Below are 14,669 nucleotides of genomic sequence, written 5' to 3' on the forward strand. Positions count from 1 at the left end.
CTTGTTGATCTTCTGGGGGAGGGGCCTGTTGTAGTGATTCTCAAGTGTGTTTGCCCCGGGCAAAGGGAGTTGCACCGCCCTTACCAGGGGCCGGGCTGAGTAATCCGCTCGGGTTTGCTTTCGGGAGCTTTTGTTCCCTGGGCGCTTTCCGTAGAGTCTGGAGGGCGGGAATGAAGATGGCGGCCTCCCGGTCTCGGCCTGGAGGAGCTGAGAGCCTGGGGCCCCACTCCTCAGTGCGCCCTCAGAGAACAGCGCCCAATTACTACCATCTCCCTGCCTCCGGCCGCACTCCGAGCTGACCGAGCCTGCGACCGGTTCAAGGTAACCCCGAGCTGAGAGTCACTCCTCGGCTCTGTCTCTGTAGCCGGCTTCCCCGTTCTAATACCTGTAAGCTCTGCGACACTCAGACACCCCCGATCCTTCTGTGACCTTGCGGGACCTGAGGCCACGCTGACCCCGCCTGGGCTTCACCCCGGTTAAGCCTCTGGAGCGATGTCCCTCAGCGGAACAGACTTTTAAAAGCCCTGATTTTGTGCTCCGCTGCTCCGCCGCTTGCCGGGAGCCGGCCCCTCCCCCCGCGGTCTATCTTCCCGTCGCTTTGGATTCACTTCTCCGCCCGTCCTACCTTTCCGAAAGTGGTTGATTTTCTATTTCTAGAGTCGCTGTTCTTCTCTTCGATCTCCCCCGTTGGATTTGTAGGTGTTTGCAATCTTTAGATAAGCTATCTAGCTGATCTCCCGCTACCTGAAGTAGTCTCAGCCTGCTACTTCTCCGCCATCTTGACTCCTCCCCCCTGTTGATGTTTTGATAGGGATTGCATTGAATGTTTAGATTGCTTTGGGTAGTACAGACGTTTTATCTGTGTATTTATATTTGTGATTCTAATCCACGAGCATGGTATTTGTGATTCCAATCCATGAGCTTGGAATATCTTTCCACTTCCTTGAGTCATCTTCACTTTTTCATCAATGTATTATAGTTTTCAGAGTACAGATCTTTCACCTCTTGGTTAAGTTTATTCCTAGGTATCTTAGGGATTTTGGTGTAGCTGTAAATGGGATTCCTTATTTTCTCTTTCTGCTTCTTCATTATTGATATATAGAAATGCAACAGATTTTTGTATGTTGATTTTGTATCCAACAGCTTTACTGAATCCTTGTATGAGTTCTAGCAACTTTTGATGGGGTCTTTTGGGTTTTCTATATAGAGTATCATGTCATCTGCAAATAGTGAAAATTTGAATTCTTCCCTGCTGATTTGGATGCCTTTTATTTCTTTTTGTTATCTGACTGCTGTGTATAGCCATTTTTTTTTTTTTTAAGTAGGTTCCACACCCAGCAGGATTGTGAGATCAAAACCTGAGCGGAGATCCAGAGTCAGATGCTCAATCAACTGAGCCACCCAGGCACCCCAGCCATATTTTTATTAGATCAAGAAGATGAAGGGAATATTCACAGAAGTTGAGGATATTGGGTGTTTTGCTGATAAGAGACTGGAACTTTCCAATAGCCCAATAATAGAAAAGTTTGGGATTTAAGGAAGGAGTAGAAGATTTGGTTCAGAGTATTATGGGGTTAAGTTTGATAGTATGATTGGGGTTTGATGATGTAAGATCTGGAGACATTCAGATGAAATAGTATAGTTGTATATTTAATCAATATTAGAAAAAATAAAATCATATGAACTCAATTTCATCCTAGAAAATATGATCACCTTTACATGAAAAATCCTGGGATCTAGAACATAACCACATAGGTTAATGGAATTAACACAGGCCTGGGACTCTTAGGAGCTATGGCTGCTTTTCTTTGCTGTACTGCTAATACAGTGTTTCTCAACTTTTTAAAAAAATTATCTCTCCCCTAAGCAGCCCTTTAACACATTTTTCCCTGATCACATTTCCCCTGTGATGTATTAATACTATAGACATACTGCATATCTCTTTTCTTTATGTACTGTAACCCTTTGGAAAGCCACAAACCATAGTACTATCTAAAATATTTTTCTCTCACTCCACAATTTGATTTTCACTGATTGAGGTTGGTTGCATATGTGTACTTAGGGAAATCAATTTGCCCCAACTTATTTATCTTTAAAATAGGAATTCATGCTATATTCTACAAGAGATCACCCCCCCTTAAAAAAATAGTTTTATTGAGATACAATTTATATACCATATAATTCACCCATTTAAAGTATATAATTTAATGGTTTTTGGTATATTGAGTTGTACAACCATCACCATAATCCAGTTTAGAACATTTTCATCACCCCTTAAAAAATCTCCTTACCCATTAGCAGGCACTGCCCCATACAGCTCACTTCTCAGCCTTCTCAGTCCTGTGCAACCACTAATCTATTTTCTGTCTCTATAGATTTACTTGCTCTGGATATTTCCTATAAATGGAATCCTACAATATATGCATGTTTGTGACTGGCTTCTTTTCCTTAGTATAATGTTTTGAAAGTTCATCCATGTTATAGTATATATCAGTACTTCATTCTTTTTATTAACAAATAAGATTGCATTTATTTATCATTCATCAGTTGATGGGCGTTTGGGTCATTTCTACTTTTTGGTTATTATGAACAATGCTGTGTACTTGTACAAATTTTTAGTTGGATATCTGTTTTCATTTCTCTTGAGTATATACCTAGGAGTGGAACTTCTGGTCATATAGCAACTCTATGCTTGTTTGAGAAATGGCCAAACTATTTTACAAAGTGGCTGTACCATTTTATATTCCCACAAACAATGTATGAGGGTTCTAATTTCTCAAAATCTTTTTTTTAATCATATTTTGTGACATCCAGAGGCCAGGATCTCTCCAGCTTCCTAAGGAAAGCAACTCTTATTTTTTCAGGGAAAAGCTGCTTCTGAATATTAGTTTGTTCTTAATTTAGCCATTGGAATGTTCTTAAAAAGTAAAGTATTGATTTGAGAACATTTAAATACTGTTTTGCAGTTGGTCTGCATCTTTTGTATTTTTCAAATAGTAGAAGCTTCTAAAATTTTAACTTTGGGCTATGGACTTAAACTAGTAGATTTAGTAGCAAACCTGAGATTATTTTTTCTAATCCCCGCATTTTACAAATGGGAAAACCATAGCCTAGAAAGCATAAGTGATTTGTTTAGAATGATGTTGTTAGTCAGGTAGTGGAAGAACCAAACATCTTCATTGTTCTATTCAGTCTCTGTTACTCATTCTGCCTGCTAATTATAGATGTTTTCCAAGGTTCTTTTCTTTCTCCTCTTCTATAATATTTGCCAGTTCCAACCATTCCTATAACTTAAAGAAAATCACTTGGTCAAAAATGACTCAAATACTTATCTCAAGTCCAAATCTCTATAGAACTTAAGACTCTCAAGTTCCATTGTCTACTGAACATTTATCAGTCAGTGCTTCATAGGTATATAAAATTGAACATACCCAAAACAGTACAAATTATCTCCTCACCAAAAATATTTCTCCTAACTTTCCTCTTTCTAATATCACTTCCATGTGTCTCAGATATGACTCTTTTTTTGTCACTTTCCTCCAGTTTTATCTTTATAAAATCATTCCATTTTTCTTTGGTAGTTTTGCTTGGGCCTCAGTTTCTTTGTTAAGGATCTAGTGTTTGGTAAAACAAAACAAAAAACTCCAAAATGCAGCGGAGGAACTCCTGTAAGAAAACTACGGTAAGGTGTATTATAATAAGGTATTTTATAAGAAAGGCATAAAGCAGCACCAATTTAGAAGAATGCTTAGCTAGGAGATAGGAGACTAGGCAGTAGACCTGCCTCCACCACAGATTTGGAACCAGTTCTTTCACTCACTGGGATCTCACTTTCTTTGTCACAAAATAAGGAGGTTGGATTAGTTGATTTTCTGTAAGTCTTCATATTATAAGTTCTTTCTCTCTCTCTTTGCCCATCCACTTCAATAGTGCCTACAGGCTTTGGAGTTTCTGCATTCCAACCAGGTCATTCACAGAGACATCAAGAGCGACAACATCCTGTTGGGAATGGATGGCTCTGTCAAACTAAGTGAGTAGGAGTGATGATACTTCTCTTCCTGATGGGACCCAGTATCCTGGGGGAGGGTAATCATATGATAGTAGCTACAAGACTCAGCACAGGATCTTACAGTCACACCTTGGAGATATTGCAGGTCCCATTCCAGGCCACTACAGTAAAACAAACATGGTGATAAAGCAAATCAAATTAATTTTTCCCAGTGCATATAAAAGTTATGTTTACACTATACTATAGTCGATTAAGTGTGTAATAGCATTGTGGCTAAAAAATGTACATATCTTAATTAAAAAATACTTTATCGCTAAAAAATGCTAACCATTATCTGAGCTTGCAGTGAGTCATAATCTTTGTGCTGGTGGAGGGTCTTGCCTCAGTGTTGATGGTGGCTGACTCACCAGGTGGTGGTTGCTAGAGACTGGGGCAGCTGTGGTAATTTCTTAAAACAGTAATGAGGTTTGCTGCATCAACTGTCTTCCATTTCACAAATGATTTCTCTGTAGCATGCAGTGCTATTGGATTGCATTTTACCCACAGGAGAACTGCTTTCAGAATGGGAGTCAGTCCTCTCAAAACCCTGCTACTGCTTTATCAACTAAGTTTGTGTAATATTTTAAATCCTTTATGTCATTTCAACAGCCTTGACAGCATCTTCACCAGGAGTAGATTCCTTCTCAAGAAACCACTTTCTGTGCTCATTCATGAGAAGCCATTCCTCATCTGTTCAAGTTTTATCATGAGATTACAGCAGTACAGTCCCATCTTCAGGCTCCACTTGTAATTCTAGTTCTTGTACTATTTTCAGCATGTCTGCAGTCAGAACATACACATTTACCAATTTAAGTTTGCCATCCTCTATGTATACAGTTCATGGTGTCCCAAAACAATTACATTAGTAACATCAAAGATCACTGGTCACAGACCATCATTACGAATATATTAATAATAATGAAAAAGTTAGAAATATTATGAGAATGACCAAAATGTAACACAGAAACATGAAGTGAGTAAATGCTGTTGGAAAAATGGCACAGACAGACTTGCTCATCACAGAGTTGCCACAAACCTTCAATTTGTAAAAATCGTAGTATCTGTGATGTGTAATAAAGCAGAGTGTAATAAAAGTAGGTATCTCTGTATTTCTTGGGATATGCAGGCTCTTTATATTACTCAGCACTAGACAGGGTGTCATTTCTTTTTTGTCCATTCAGATATATATATTTAACCAAAAAAAATTTACTGAATGCCTCCTATGTGCTATGATGGGCACAAAGATACTTTTGCTAGTCCTCAAGTAGCTCTCAGTCTAGTACTGGAGTCATAAAATACATAACTAGGAAATAGAGTTTAGTGTAATTTCCTTGGTTCATTCATTCAGCATACTTTTATCAAATGTCTATTGTACTTGGGCCTTCTGGGATTAAAAAAAAAATGAGTAAGAAGACATAGTCCTTCCTGTCAAAGTCCTCATAATTTAAATAAACATATAATTGCAATTTAATGTGAATGAACTATAAGCAGAACATTTTGTTCAAAAGTGTAAGGACCAGTAGTCCAGACCAACAGGTATGTTGCACGTGGACAGGCAGCTGTGGGAAGATTGGTGATTAGAGTTTAAGTCAGGGACTCATGCCCAGGAAATAAAGCAAGGACCTACACTGCTAGATTCTGAGGCATGGGAATGGTTTTTAAGAAGAAAGCAGAAGTGGGGCAAATAAGGCCAAAATGGGAAGCTTTGGACTTTAATGCCTAGTTCTTCTGGTTTGAGGAGCGGTAAGGGGCCAGAGATTTTTGTTCCTCTTGCTTCTTTTCAAGGTTAAATAGAGGACAGGGTAAGAGCCAGTCTTGAGGGTAGCAGTCATGTAATTCCAGCTCTAGAGAGATAAGGTATTACAGTGCCTGGGACCCAGGCGGAGCTTGACTTCTAGGGATAGGCATATAGTCAGTACTTGGGAAGGAATACCCTAAATATAGGTCCATTCCTTCTTTTTTTTTTTCTTTTTTTCCTAGCCGATTTCGGGTTCTGTGCACAGATCACCCCAGAGCAGAGCAAACGGAGCACCATGGTGGGAACTCCATACTGGATGGCACCAGAGGTTGTGACGCGGAAGGCCTATGGACCCAAGGTTGACATCTGGTCCCTGGGCATCATGGCCATCGAAATGATTGAAGGGGAGCCCCCATACCTCAATGAAAATCCTCTGAGAGTGAGTGTTACTAGTCCCATTTCAAGATGTTTGGGCTGTTGGTCTTTAATCCCAGGAAATGGGACTCGGGCTATTCCCTACAGTTTTCAACCTGGATCTTTCTTTTCTGGATGAAACTTGGCACTGTTGGGTTTAAAGTATAAGAAATGCTCAAAGGAAAGAGATATTAATAGTCACTCACTCATTCAACAATTTTTTGAGTTCCGATAATGTAAAAGAAACTGTTCTAATGGTGATGGAAAAAACAATATATAGTAACAGAAGGTAAGTGATGTGACGAAAAGCTGAGTAAGGAGCTTAAGAGAGTAACAGGGAAGGAGGGAGAAGTGTGCTATTTTATTGAGAGTAGAAAAGGAAGTCCTGGCTTTTAAGGTATTTGAGCAGAAATCTGAAGAAAGGAGTAAGCCATGAGATTAATCTGATGCAAGAGTTTCCCAGGCATCAAGTATACAAAGGACTTAATTTGAGAACATACTCGTATCCTGGAGAAAACCAAAGAGGCCAGTGTCCCTGAGTGAGTAAGCAGTTTGCAGATGAGCTGATAAGGTCAGAGAACTAGCAGGGAGCTGAATCAGGTAAGACCTAGTGACCTTTGTGAGAACTTGGCTTTTATTCTGTAAGAGATTTGAAGCCATTGGAGGATTTTGAGCTGAGGAGTAGTTTGACTTAATTTACAGCATAAATTGACCATTTTGACTGTTTTTCTGGAAGAAATAAAACAGACTGAAATACTGTTATAATCGGGTAAGAGTGGTGGTGTGGACTATATTGGTGGCAGTAGTAATGAAGAGTGGTTGGACTCAGGAAATACCTTGAACATATAGCTGACATGATGAAATGGATATCAGAGAAAGAGGAATCAACAATGCCTATAAGATTTTGGGCCCTAATTGCTGAAAGAGTTCATTTGCCGTTTACTGAGAAGGTTGAAGAGCAGGTAAAATGGGATAATAGAGCTGGTTTTGAATGTGGCAATTTGAAATGTTTATTAGACATCCAAGTAGAGATATTGAGTAGAGTTGGGCATATGAGTCTGGATTTCAAGGGTGAGAGGTCAGGGCTATAAATATAAATTTATGAGGAGGTAGTATATAGTTGGCTTATTTAAAGCATTGGAACTAGATGATTGATGCGGTAATTCACCTGGAGAGTAAGGTTTGGGTACTGAGCCCTGGGGTTCTCTGATGCTTACAGGTTGGAGGAACTAACAAAGTAGACCAAGGAGTGACCTTCCTAGTTGGAGGAGAACTGACAGAAGTGTGTCCTGGAGGCCAAGACAACAAAATGTTTGGAGGAGGATGGACCACTGTGTCAAATATCACTGATAGATAGATCAAGACCGAGAAATAAACATTAGATTTGCCAATATGGAGGTTAGTGATGAGCTTGATGATCAATATCAGTGGAGTGATGGTAATGAAATGAATGATAAGAGTAAATCTACCAGAATCGGAGAAGAAGTTGAAATGGCATGTAAAAGCAATTGTTGTTCTTTAACAAGTTTTGCTCTTAAGGGAACAGAAAAATGGAGCAGGAACCTGAAGTGGAATTGAGGGAGGGTTTTGAGGTTTTTTGGTTTTTTTTAAGATGGTATTATTTTAGCATGTTTGTGTGCTGATAGGAATGATATAGTAGAAAGAAAGAATGTGGTCATGAGCAAGAGAGAAGTGACATCTGTAAGAGTCCTGTACAGGAGTCCTGTACTTCATCCTGAAATAGATGAGAGGAGTTGGATCAAGTATTGAAGGAAGGAGTATTAGATTAGGGCAATTTGTCCATAGAAATGAGAGAGGGAAAGCAGAGTATATGAATACAAGTGCAAGTAGGTTGGTAATTTTGGTCATAGGCAAATAAGAGAATTATTCTGATTGCTTTTATTTCCTCATTTCTCAACCTCCCATCCAGTGTGGGAATTATGTATGTGTTGTTGTTGATAGGTGGTCATCTCATCTTAACTGATTACCTCTTGGATAGCCGATTACTGGAAAGTGATTCGGTGTACCAAACTGAAACTGCCCGAACATCCCAGCTTTGCCCTCATTCTACATTCCACACATCTTCCCCCGTCTTACAGTAGCTTTGAAGATGATGATCAGTAGGGTGTGGATGGAAATAAGACTGGGATTAGAATCAGAGGACATAAACTCATATGAATAGCTTGATCCCAGACATATGTTTCTGGACTTTATCTATGAAATGGGGATGATGATTCTTGCCTAGTCTATTATCTAGATTTATTGTGGTCATTAAATGAGATAGTATTTGTGTAAATACTTTGTGAATTAAAGTGCTGAATGCTTGAAAGGACTTTTTTTTTTTAACCTGTCCCATAAGATGGTTCATGTTAGGGGACTAGGGGAGACACAAGGAAACAGATTGTTGCTTTACAGAACACTTGCTTTTTATATTCCTTTCCTGCTAGAAGAAATCAGTTCTTAGGTAACTAAGGTGAAGGCATCAGGAGTAATTTCCTCCAGCAAATGGGCAGATAGATACTTAACTCATCATCAGGCTAAGTGAATAATAAACCCTTTAGATTTACAATCAAGAATAATAATAAACCCATGGGTCTGGAACACACTTCATAAGTTTATAAAGTGCTTCCCAATATACTGTCTTATTTTTACAGACATGTGTGATAGACACTGTTGTCATCCCTATTTTCTAGATGAGGAATTTAGGAGTTCACTGGCTTGCATGTGATCACATGGCCTTCAAATATTAAATCTGATCCTTAGATCATATTCTTTCCAGTATACCAAAGCTGCCTCTTTGTGTCCTAGAAGCATAACGCAGCTGACCATACTTCAGAGAGCAGATCTGGGCACTAAGCGAGAACTGTAGCTAGAGCCTAAGGTGATTCTTCATTTGTATTGCCAGGCCTTGTACCTCATTGCCACCAATGGGACCCCAGAGCTTCAGAACCCAGAGAAGCTGTCAGCTTTCTTCCGGGACTTTCTGAACCGCTGTCTCGAGATGGATGTGGAGAAGAGAGGTTCAGCTAAAGAGCTGCTGCAGGTAATTTTCCCTATGCAGGGAAGCTCCAAATTCAAGGTATCACTAAACCAGCCTTTTTTGCTTCATTTTTGTCTGTGAGGCACTACTGGCTCCTCACCTACAACTTCCCACACTCCATTTATATTCCTAGTTCCTTAAACTCCTTCATCTCTGGGCCTTTGTTCGTGTTATTCCCTGAAGCTCTTCCTCAGTCTATTAAAACTCTGTACACATTCATAGGCTCAGCTTAAAAATCTTCTTTCTGAGCTCCTGCTGAACGTTGCCTGTACCTTTCATCAGCACTTCTTTGTTTTGCTTGAATTAGAGTGAGATTCTGCCAGGTTGTGGGGAAGCCTGGAGTCGGGGGTTTGCCAAGCTTTTTAGACTTCCATCTGCTTAATCCTGAAATTACATAATTATTTCATATGGTTGCAAAAACTGCTTTTAGCAAGCTACCACCTAAGTATCACATTAAACTTGATGGTGGTGAATAATCTGTAGGCATGCACAGTTAGTTACTTCTTTATGATGAGGACCGAGAGTAACCGAGCAAGGCAGGGCATTAAAGGTAGTTATGAGCAACCCTGTCTTTCCCACTAGATTATTTATAACATCTATCTTCTTAATTTCTGGGTCTCCTCTTTTACCTAGGACTTGACTTAGAAAGGGTATTCAGAAACTTTATTGAACTGAATGAAATTGCTTAAAGTATTTACCTTCATTGGAATGCTACCCTCTAGAACATATTTAGTATCTCTTTGTAACCAGGGTTATGGATTTATAGAGCTCTGGTCTGTTAGATATGAGATTTGGGCTCTGCCAAATGTAACCCATTAGTCTGTCAGATCCTTTGGGACTGAAAACCCCTTATAACAGGCAGTACCATATAGGATCTCTTTGCCTTTCATATGAGATTTGCTCTGGAAACCCTAGACATGGAAAAATGTTCAAATTCTACTTTAAGGCTATGATTGGTGAAGATATTGTTCATTAGGTACCAAATTATAATTATTGAAAGATTAGTGCCCTCTAGAGTTTTCTTCCTGATACTATAAGTAATAATAAATGCATTATATTGAATCTTTACCACACTGTAGTTACCTAAGTGACTTATATGTTCTTTTCATCTATTCTTTATAATGACCCTGTGATTTATAGGTTCTAGTATTACCATTTTTATAGGTGAGTGAGTAAGTTTCAAGTGTTTAGTAATATTTCCATGATTATTTAGCTAATATGTGGTGGACCCAGAGTTTTATCCTATGTCTGTTTGGTATCTTAAATCACAAAAGCTTCACATGTTTTTCCCCTGTGAGAACACATATATGGATGAAATTACATATGTTGGAATTTGTATCTTCATGATTTCACCAATATCTTTTATTTCTTTCATAGTAACTACTTGTTTTCAGTGCCTTTTTATATCCTATATCTGTCCAAAAAGAAGATGAGGCAACTTCCAGCAACAAATATGTGTATATATGCCTATATGTATATGTGCCTGTACAATATACAATATGATTGATAAAAAAGACTTATAAGGATGGCAGAAGGATCAACTATGCTAATCATCTGAGTTAGTTTTGTTTAAACATCAGATCTGGTTCTCAGTTTTCTGGTGGCCAGGACAGAAAAGGAAATGTGATAGTTTCTATATTTCTTATCAAATGGAAAAATGTCACATCCTCGTGACAGAAAGCCTTTTTACTATTAAATGTAAGAAAAGTCATTTTTAGTGAAAAGGCTCTGAGTTACATAAAGAATTGTTTTCCATAACAGTTTTGGTGAAAATGTAGATGCAGTTTTCCTACAGTGTTTTCTACAGAATGGTCTTCTTTAATAGTGGTGGGTGTGGCCCATAGTACAGCCCAGTGAAAGTGATTTGGGAAAGGACCAAGCTATAGAAGGCTTTACTGGATTCAAAGATAGAAAAATAAATTCCTAGATCAGTGCTCCTGAAGTGCAGTATTGCCATATACCACTGGGTCATGATCAGTCAATACTGTACCCCAGAGATAATTATTATTCTGATTATCACCATAGTTTAGTCTTACCTAATATAAAATGGAATCATACAACATGAAATCTCTTGTGTCTGGCTTTTGTGACTCAGCATAATATCTGTGGATTCATTCTGTTGTCACTGTATCAATCATTCTTTTAATTGCTGTGTAATTTTCTGTATAGTATTATAAAATATAACATTATTCATTCTTCCATTCTCTTTTTTGGGGCTCTTTTTAGTTATGACTGTTGTAAGTAAAGCTGCTATGAACATTCTTGTGTGTGTCTTTTGGTGGATACACAAACTTAGTTCTCTTGGAAATATACCTATGAGTGGAAATGCTGGGATGTAGCATAGAGGTGTGTTTAAGTTGTAGGTAGATACTGCCAAACAGCTTTCCAAAATGGTCTGTTATCTTTTAAAGATGTTCTTCAACTTGGGGATGATCTGAAGCTTTCCAGGCAGCACCTTGTGCAAATATGGACGCCCTTAATGTCTTATGATGATTACTGAGGAAGAATGGTAAATAGTCATGTGTCTTTGCTCTTTTCTTCCCTTCTAGCATCAGTTCCTGAAGATTGCCAAGCCCCTCTCCAGCCTCACTCCACTGATTGCTGCAGCAAAGGAGGCAACCAAGAACAATCACTAAAACCACGCTTACCCCAGCCTCATTGTGCCAAGACTTCTGTGAAATAAATGCTCATTTTAGAAATTCCAACCCCTGATGCCCTCTCTTCCTTGCCTTGCTCCTCCCATTTCCTGGTCTAGCGCTCTCATGACTTTGATCCTTAAAAACCATGTGTCCAGCATTGACGAGAACTGCAACTGACTAACCAGATGATGGCCATTTCTAAATAAGGAATTTCCTCCCAATTTGTGGTTGTGAGGGTGGTTTATGATCAAGAGCTTATATGAATAAACCCTTGGACTCCTATTTCTACACAGCAAAATCTTCTACCCCCACCCCAATCTTGCACCTGCCAGTCAGTTCTTAACTCTATAAATTTTTGGCTTTATAACATTATTGATTGGTAATCAGTTGAAATTTCTTTAGTGCTTGCTTTTCCGAGGCCGAACTGCCCAAACTCCTATTGTACTTGAAAATTGGAACAGTGTGAGGGGTGCTGTGAGGGTTGATAATTTACCAGAGACACGAAATGGCTCATCTTCCTGGACCATGGCTTTGGCGCAGCTGATCTCGATATGGGAGAGAAAGCTACAATGTTTTTTCTTCTTGTGTGCTTCTAGCTGCTACCTGGGGGGATCTTCACCCAGTAGTGTTCCCCATGCTATTTCTTGTGAAATGGTCTTGGCTATGTAGCAGCTTTTGACTCCCTACATCCCCTAGGCTGCTGCCCCAATTCTGTCTTTGTTTAGAACTTTGAGAGGTTTCCTAGGGCACATGCTGGGTGAGAGCAGTGTGAGAAGTCAGGGAAAAAATTTAGCTGCTTTTAGAACAAAGTTGGGTATCAGCATCTGTCCAGCTATACCTGTGTGTTGTTTCAAGAATTCCGCCTCTTTCTCCAGCTGGAGTAAGGAGCTGAAAGATCTTCTGATGGCCTGAGTCTTCGGGTCAGAGGGAAGGATCTCCCAACTCTGAAACTACATGTTAGCTTTGAATGGATTTGGCGACCTGATAAGATACTCTGCCAGCTGTGAGGGGACCCTGTTTTTACAATGCATGGCCAAGCTCTCTGCAAATGGAAATGCTTGCACTGGGTGTTGGGGATGTTTGCTACCTCCTGCTATCTTTGTGGTTTTGGTCCTCCCACTATGATAGGACCCCTGGCCAGCATTGTGGCTTGTCACGTCAGTCCCATTGGCTACCTTGTCATGCTCTGAGGTACCACTGCCTCTTGCAGCACAAGTTTTATTTCCTTCAATAAAAGGAGATGAAATTATTCTACTTGGAGTATGCCTTTCTTCTTTTCCTTTTCACCTTTCTTTTCTAATTCTTCATTTTGAAATAATTTCAGACTTAAGAAAACTTTAAGTTGTAGGTAGATACTGCCAGAAAATATATTTTCTTCCCGAAAGATTTGAGATTAAGCTGCAATAAGATGCCCCTTTACCACTGTGTACTGCAATGCATATTCTTTTTCTTAACACTCTTAATTATAAACAAAGAGAAAAGGACCTAAAATATTTATATTTATTTTATAATATATATTATATATATTATACTTATATTTATATTATAAGGTATTGGCTCAGGCGAGTATGGAAACTGAGAAGCTCCGTGATCTACACCTGCAGGTTGGAGGCTGGTGAGGGCCGGGGTGTAGTTCAAAGGTCTGAGAGCCTGAGAGCCATTGGTTGTATAGATGCCAGTCATAGTCTGATGTGTGAGAACCAGAACACCCTGAGGCAGGAGAAAATTGATGTCCCAGCAAGGCACTCCACCTTTTTGTTCTATTCAGGCCTCCAGTTAATTTGGTAATGCCCTCCAAAGCAAGGTCATCTGCTTTACTCTGTCCACCAATTCATATGTTAATCTCCTCTGGAAACACCCCACACAAAAACACATCCAGAAATAATGTTTAACCAGATACTGGGCATCCCGTGGCCCAGTGAAACCGACACAGAAAGTTAACCATCACACACTCCATCCCTACCTCCAGGTGAAAGAGAGAACTCCAGCAGGGACCAAGTGAGCTGACACCTTTTACAGTGCTATGTGGTTACCACATTTAGATCAAGGGGACAAAAGTGAAAAAGTTGGTGACCCCCAGTGTTGTTTTATGGAAAAAAAAAAAATAAAAGGTACAGGAGATCTTGCATGCATTTACTGAAAGGACAAGGACAATTCAATTGCTTATATGTAACACAAAGGAATGTCAGATGATGGTTCAGCTCTTCAGAAGACAGGAGTGTTGTACCTCCTCACATTTTTAATTTTTTTTTTTAAGATTTTATTTGTTTATTTGACAGAGAGATAGAGCAGGAACACAAGCAGGGGGAGTGGGAGAGGGAGAAGCAGGCTTCCCACCGAGCAGGGAGCCAGATGTGGGGCTCAATCCCAGGACCCTGGGATCATGACCTGAGCTGAAGGCAGATACTTAATGATTGATCCACCCAGGCGCCCCGACCTCCTCACTTTAGATTGATGAGGCCTGAGGAATGCTTAGCTGACTGTCCCTCTGGAATCTTAGAATCTTGGAATTGTCTGATAGTTGGTCATCGAAAAAGTAGCATTGCCTGTCCTGTGAACATTCCAACACTCTGTTTAAGCATTATAGGGATGATTATTTACTACTGGGATATCCAGACATCCACTCAGATAATGGAACATTCTTCCTGATCAGCCAGCTTAACACAGCATGCCCCATGCCTTTTATTGTCTGCCCAGTGTGGAGGCAAGAGAGCTCTGAAACTCTCTACTCAGACAATTGCTGCTTACATAATTCTCTGAGTACTATACACATCTGTCCTATATGTTAGT

General features: G+C 39.6%; 1 protein-coding gene across 1 annotated transcript in view; it reads left to right on the top strand.

The window, feature by feature from the left end:
• The window catches only part of LOC111154419 (p21 (RAC1) activated kinase 1), a 96,503-nt gene extending 83,378 nt beyond the window's left edge, over positions 1-13,125 (top strand). The window contains exons 12-15 of the mRNA XM_022514006.1: positions 3,931-4,030; positions 6,029-6,225; positions 9,106-9,243; positions 11,790-13,125. Of these exons, the coding sequence (XP_022369714.1) occupies positions 3,931-4,030; positions 6,029-6,225; positions 9,106-9,243; positions 11,790-11,876 (522 nt within the window). The 3' untranslated portion in view covers positions 11,877-13,125. The remainder of the gene's footprint in view (positions 1-3,930; positions 4,031-6,028; positions 6,226-9,105; positions 9,244-11,789) is intronic.
• The last annotated feature ends 1,544 nt before the right edge of the window (positions 13,126-14,669 follow it).

This window comes from Enhydra lutris, unplaced genomic scaffold (assembly GCF_002288905.1).
Source record: "Enhydra lutris kenyoni isolate GAN:26980312 unplaced genomic scaffold, ASM228890v2 scaffoldscaffold37, whole genome shotgun sequence".
Classification (NCBI taxonomy): Eukaryota; Metazoa; Chordata; class Mammalia; order Carnivora; family Mustelidae; genus Enhydra; species Enhydra lutris.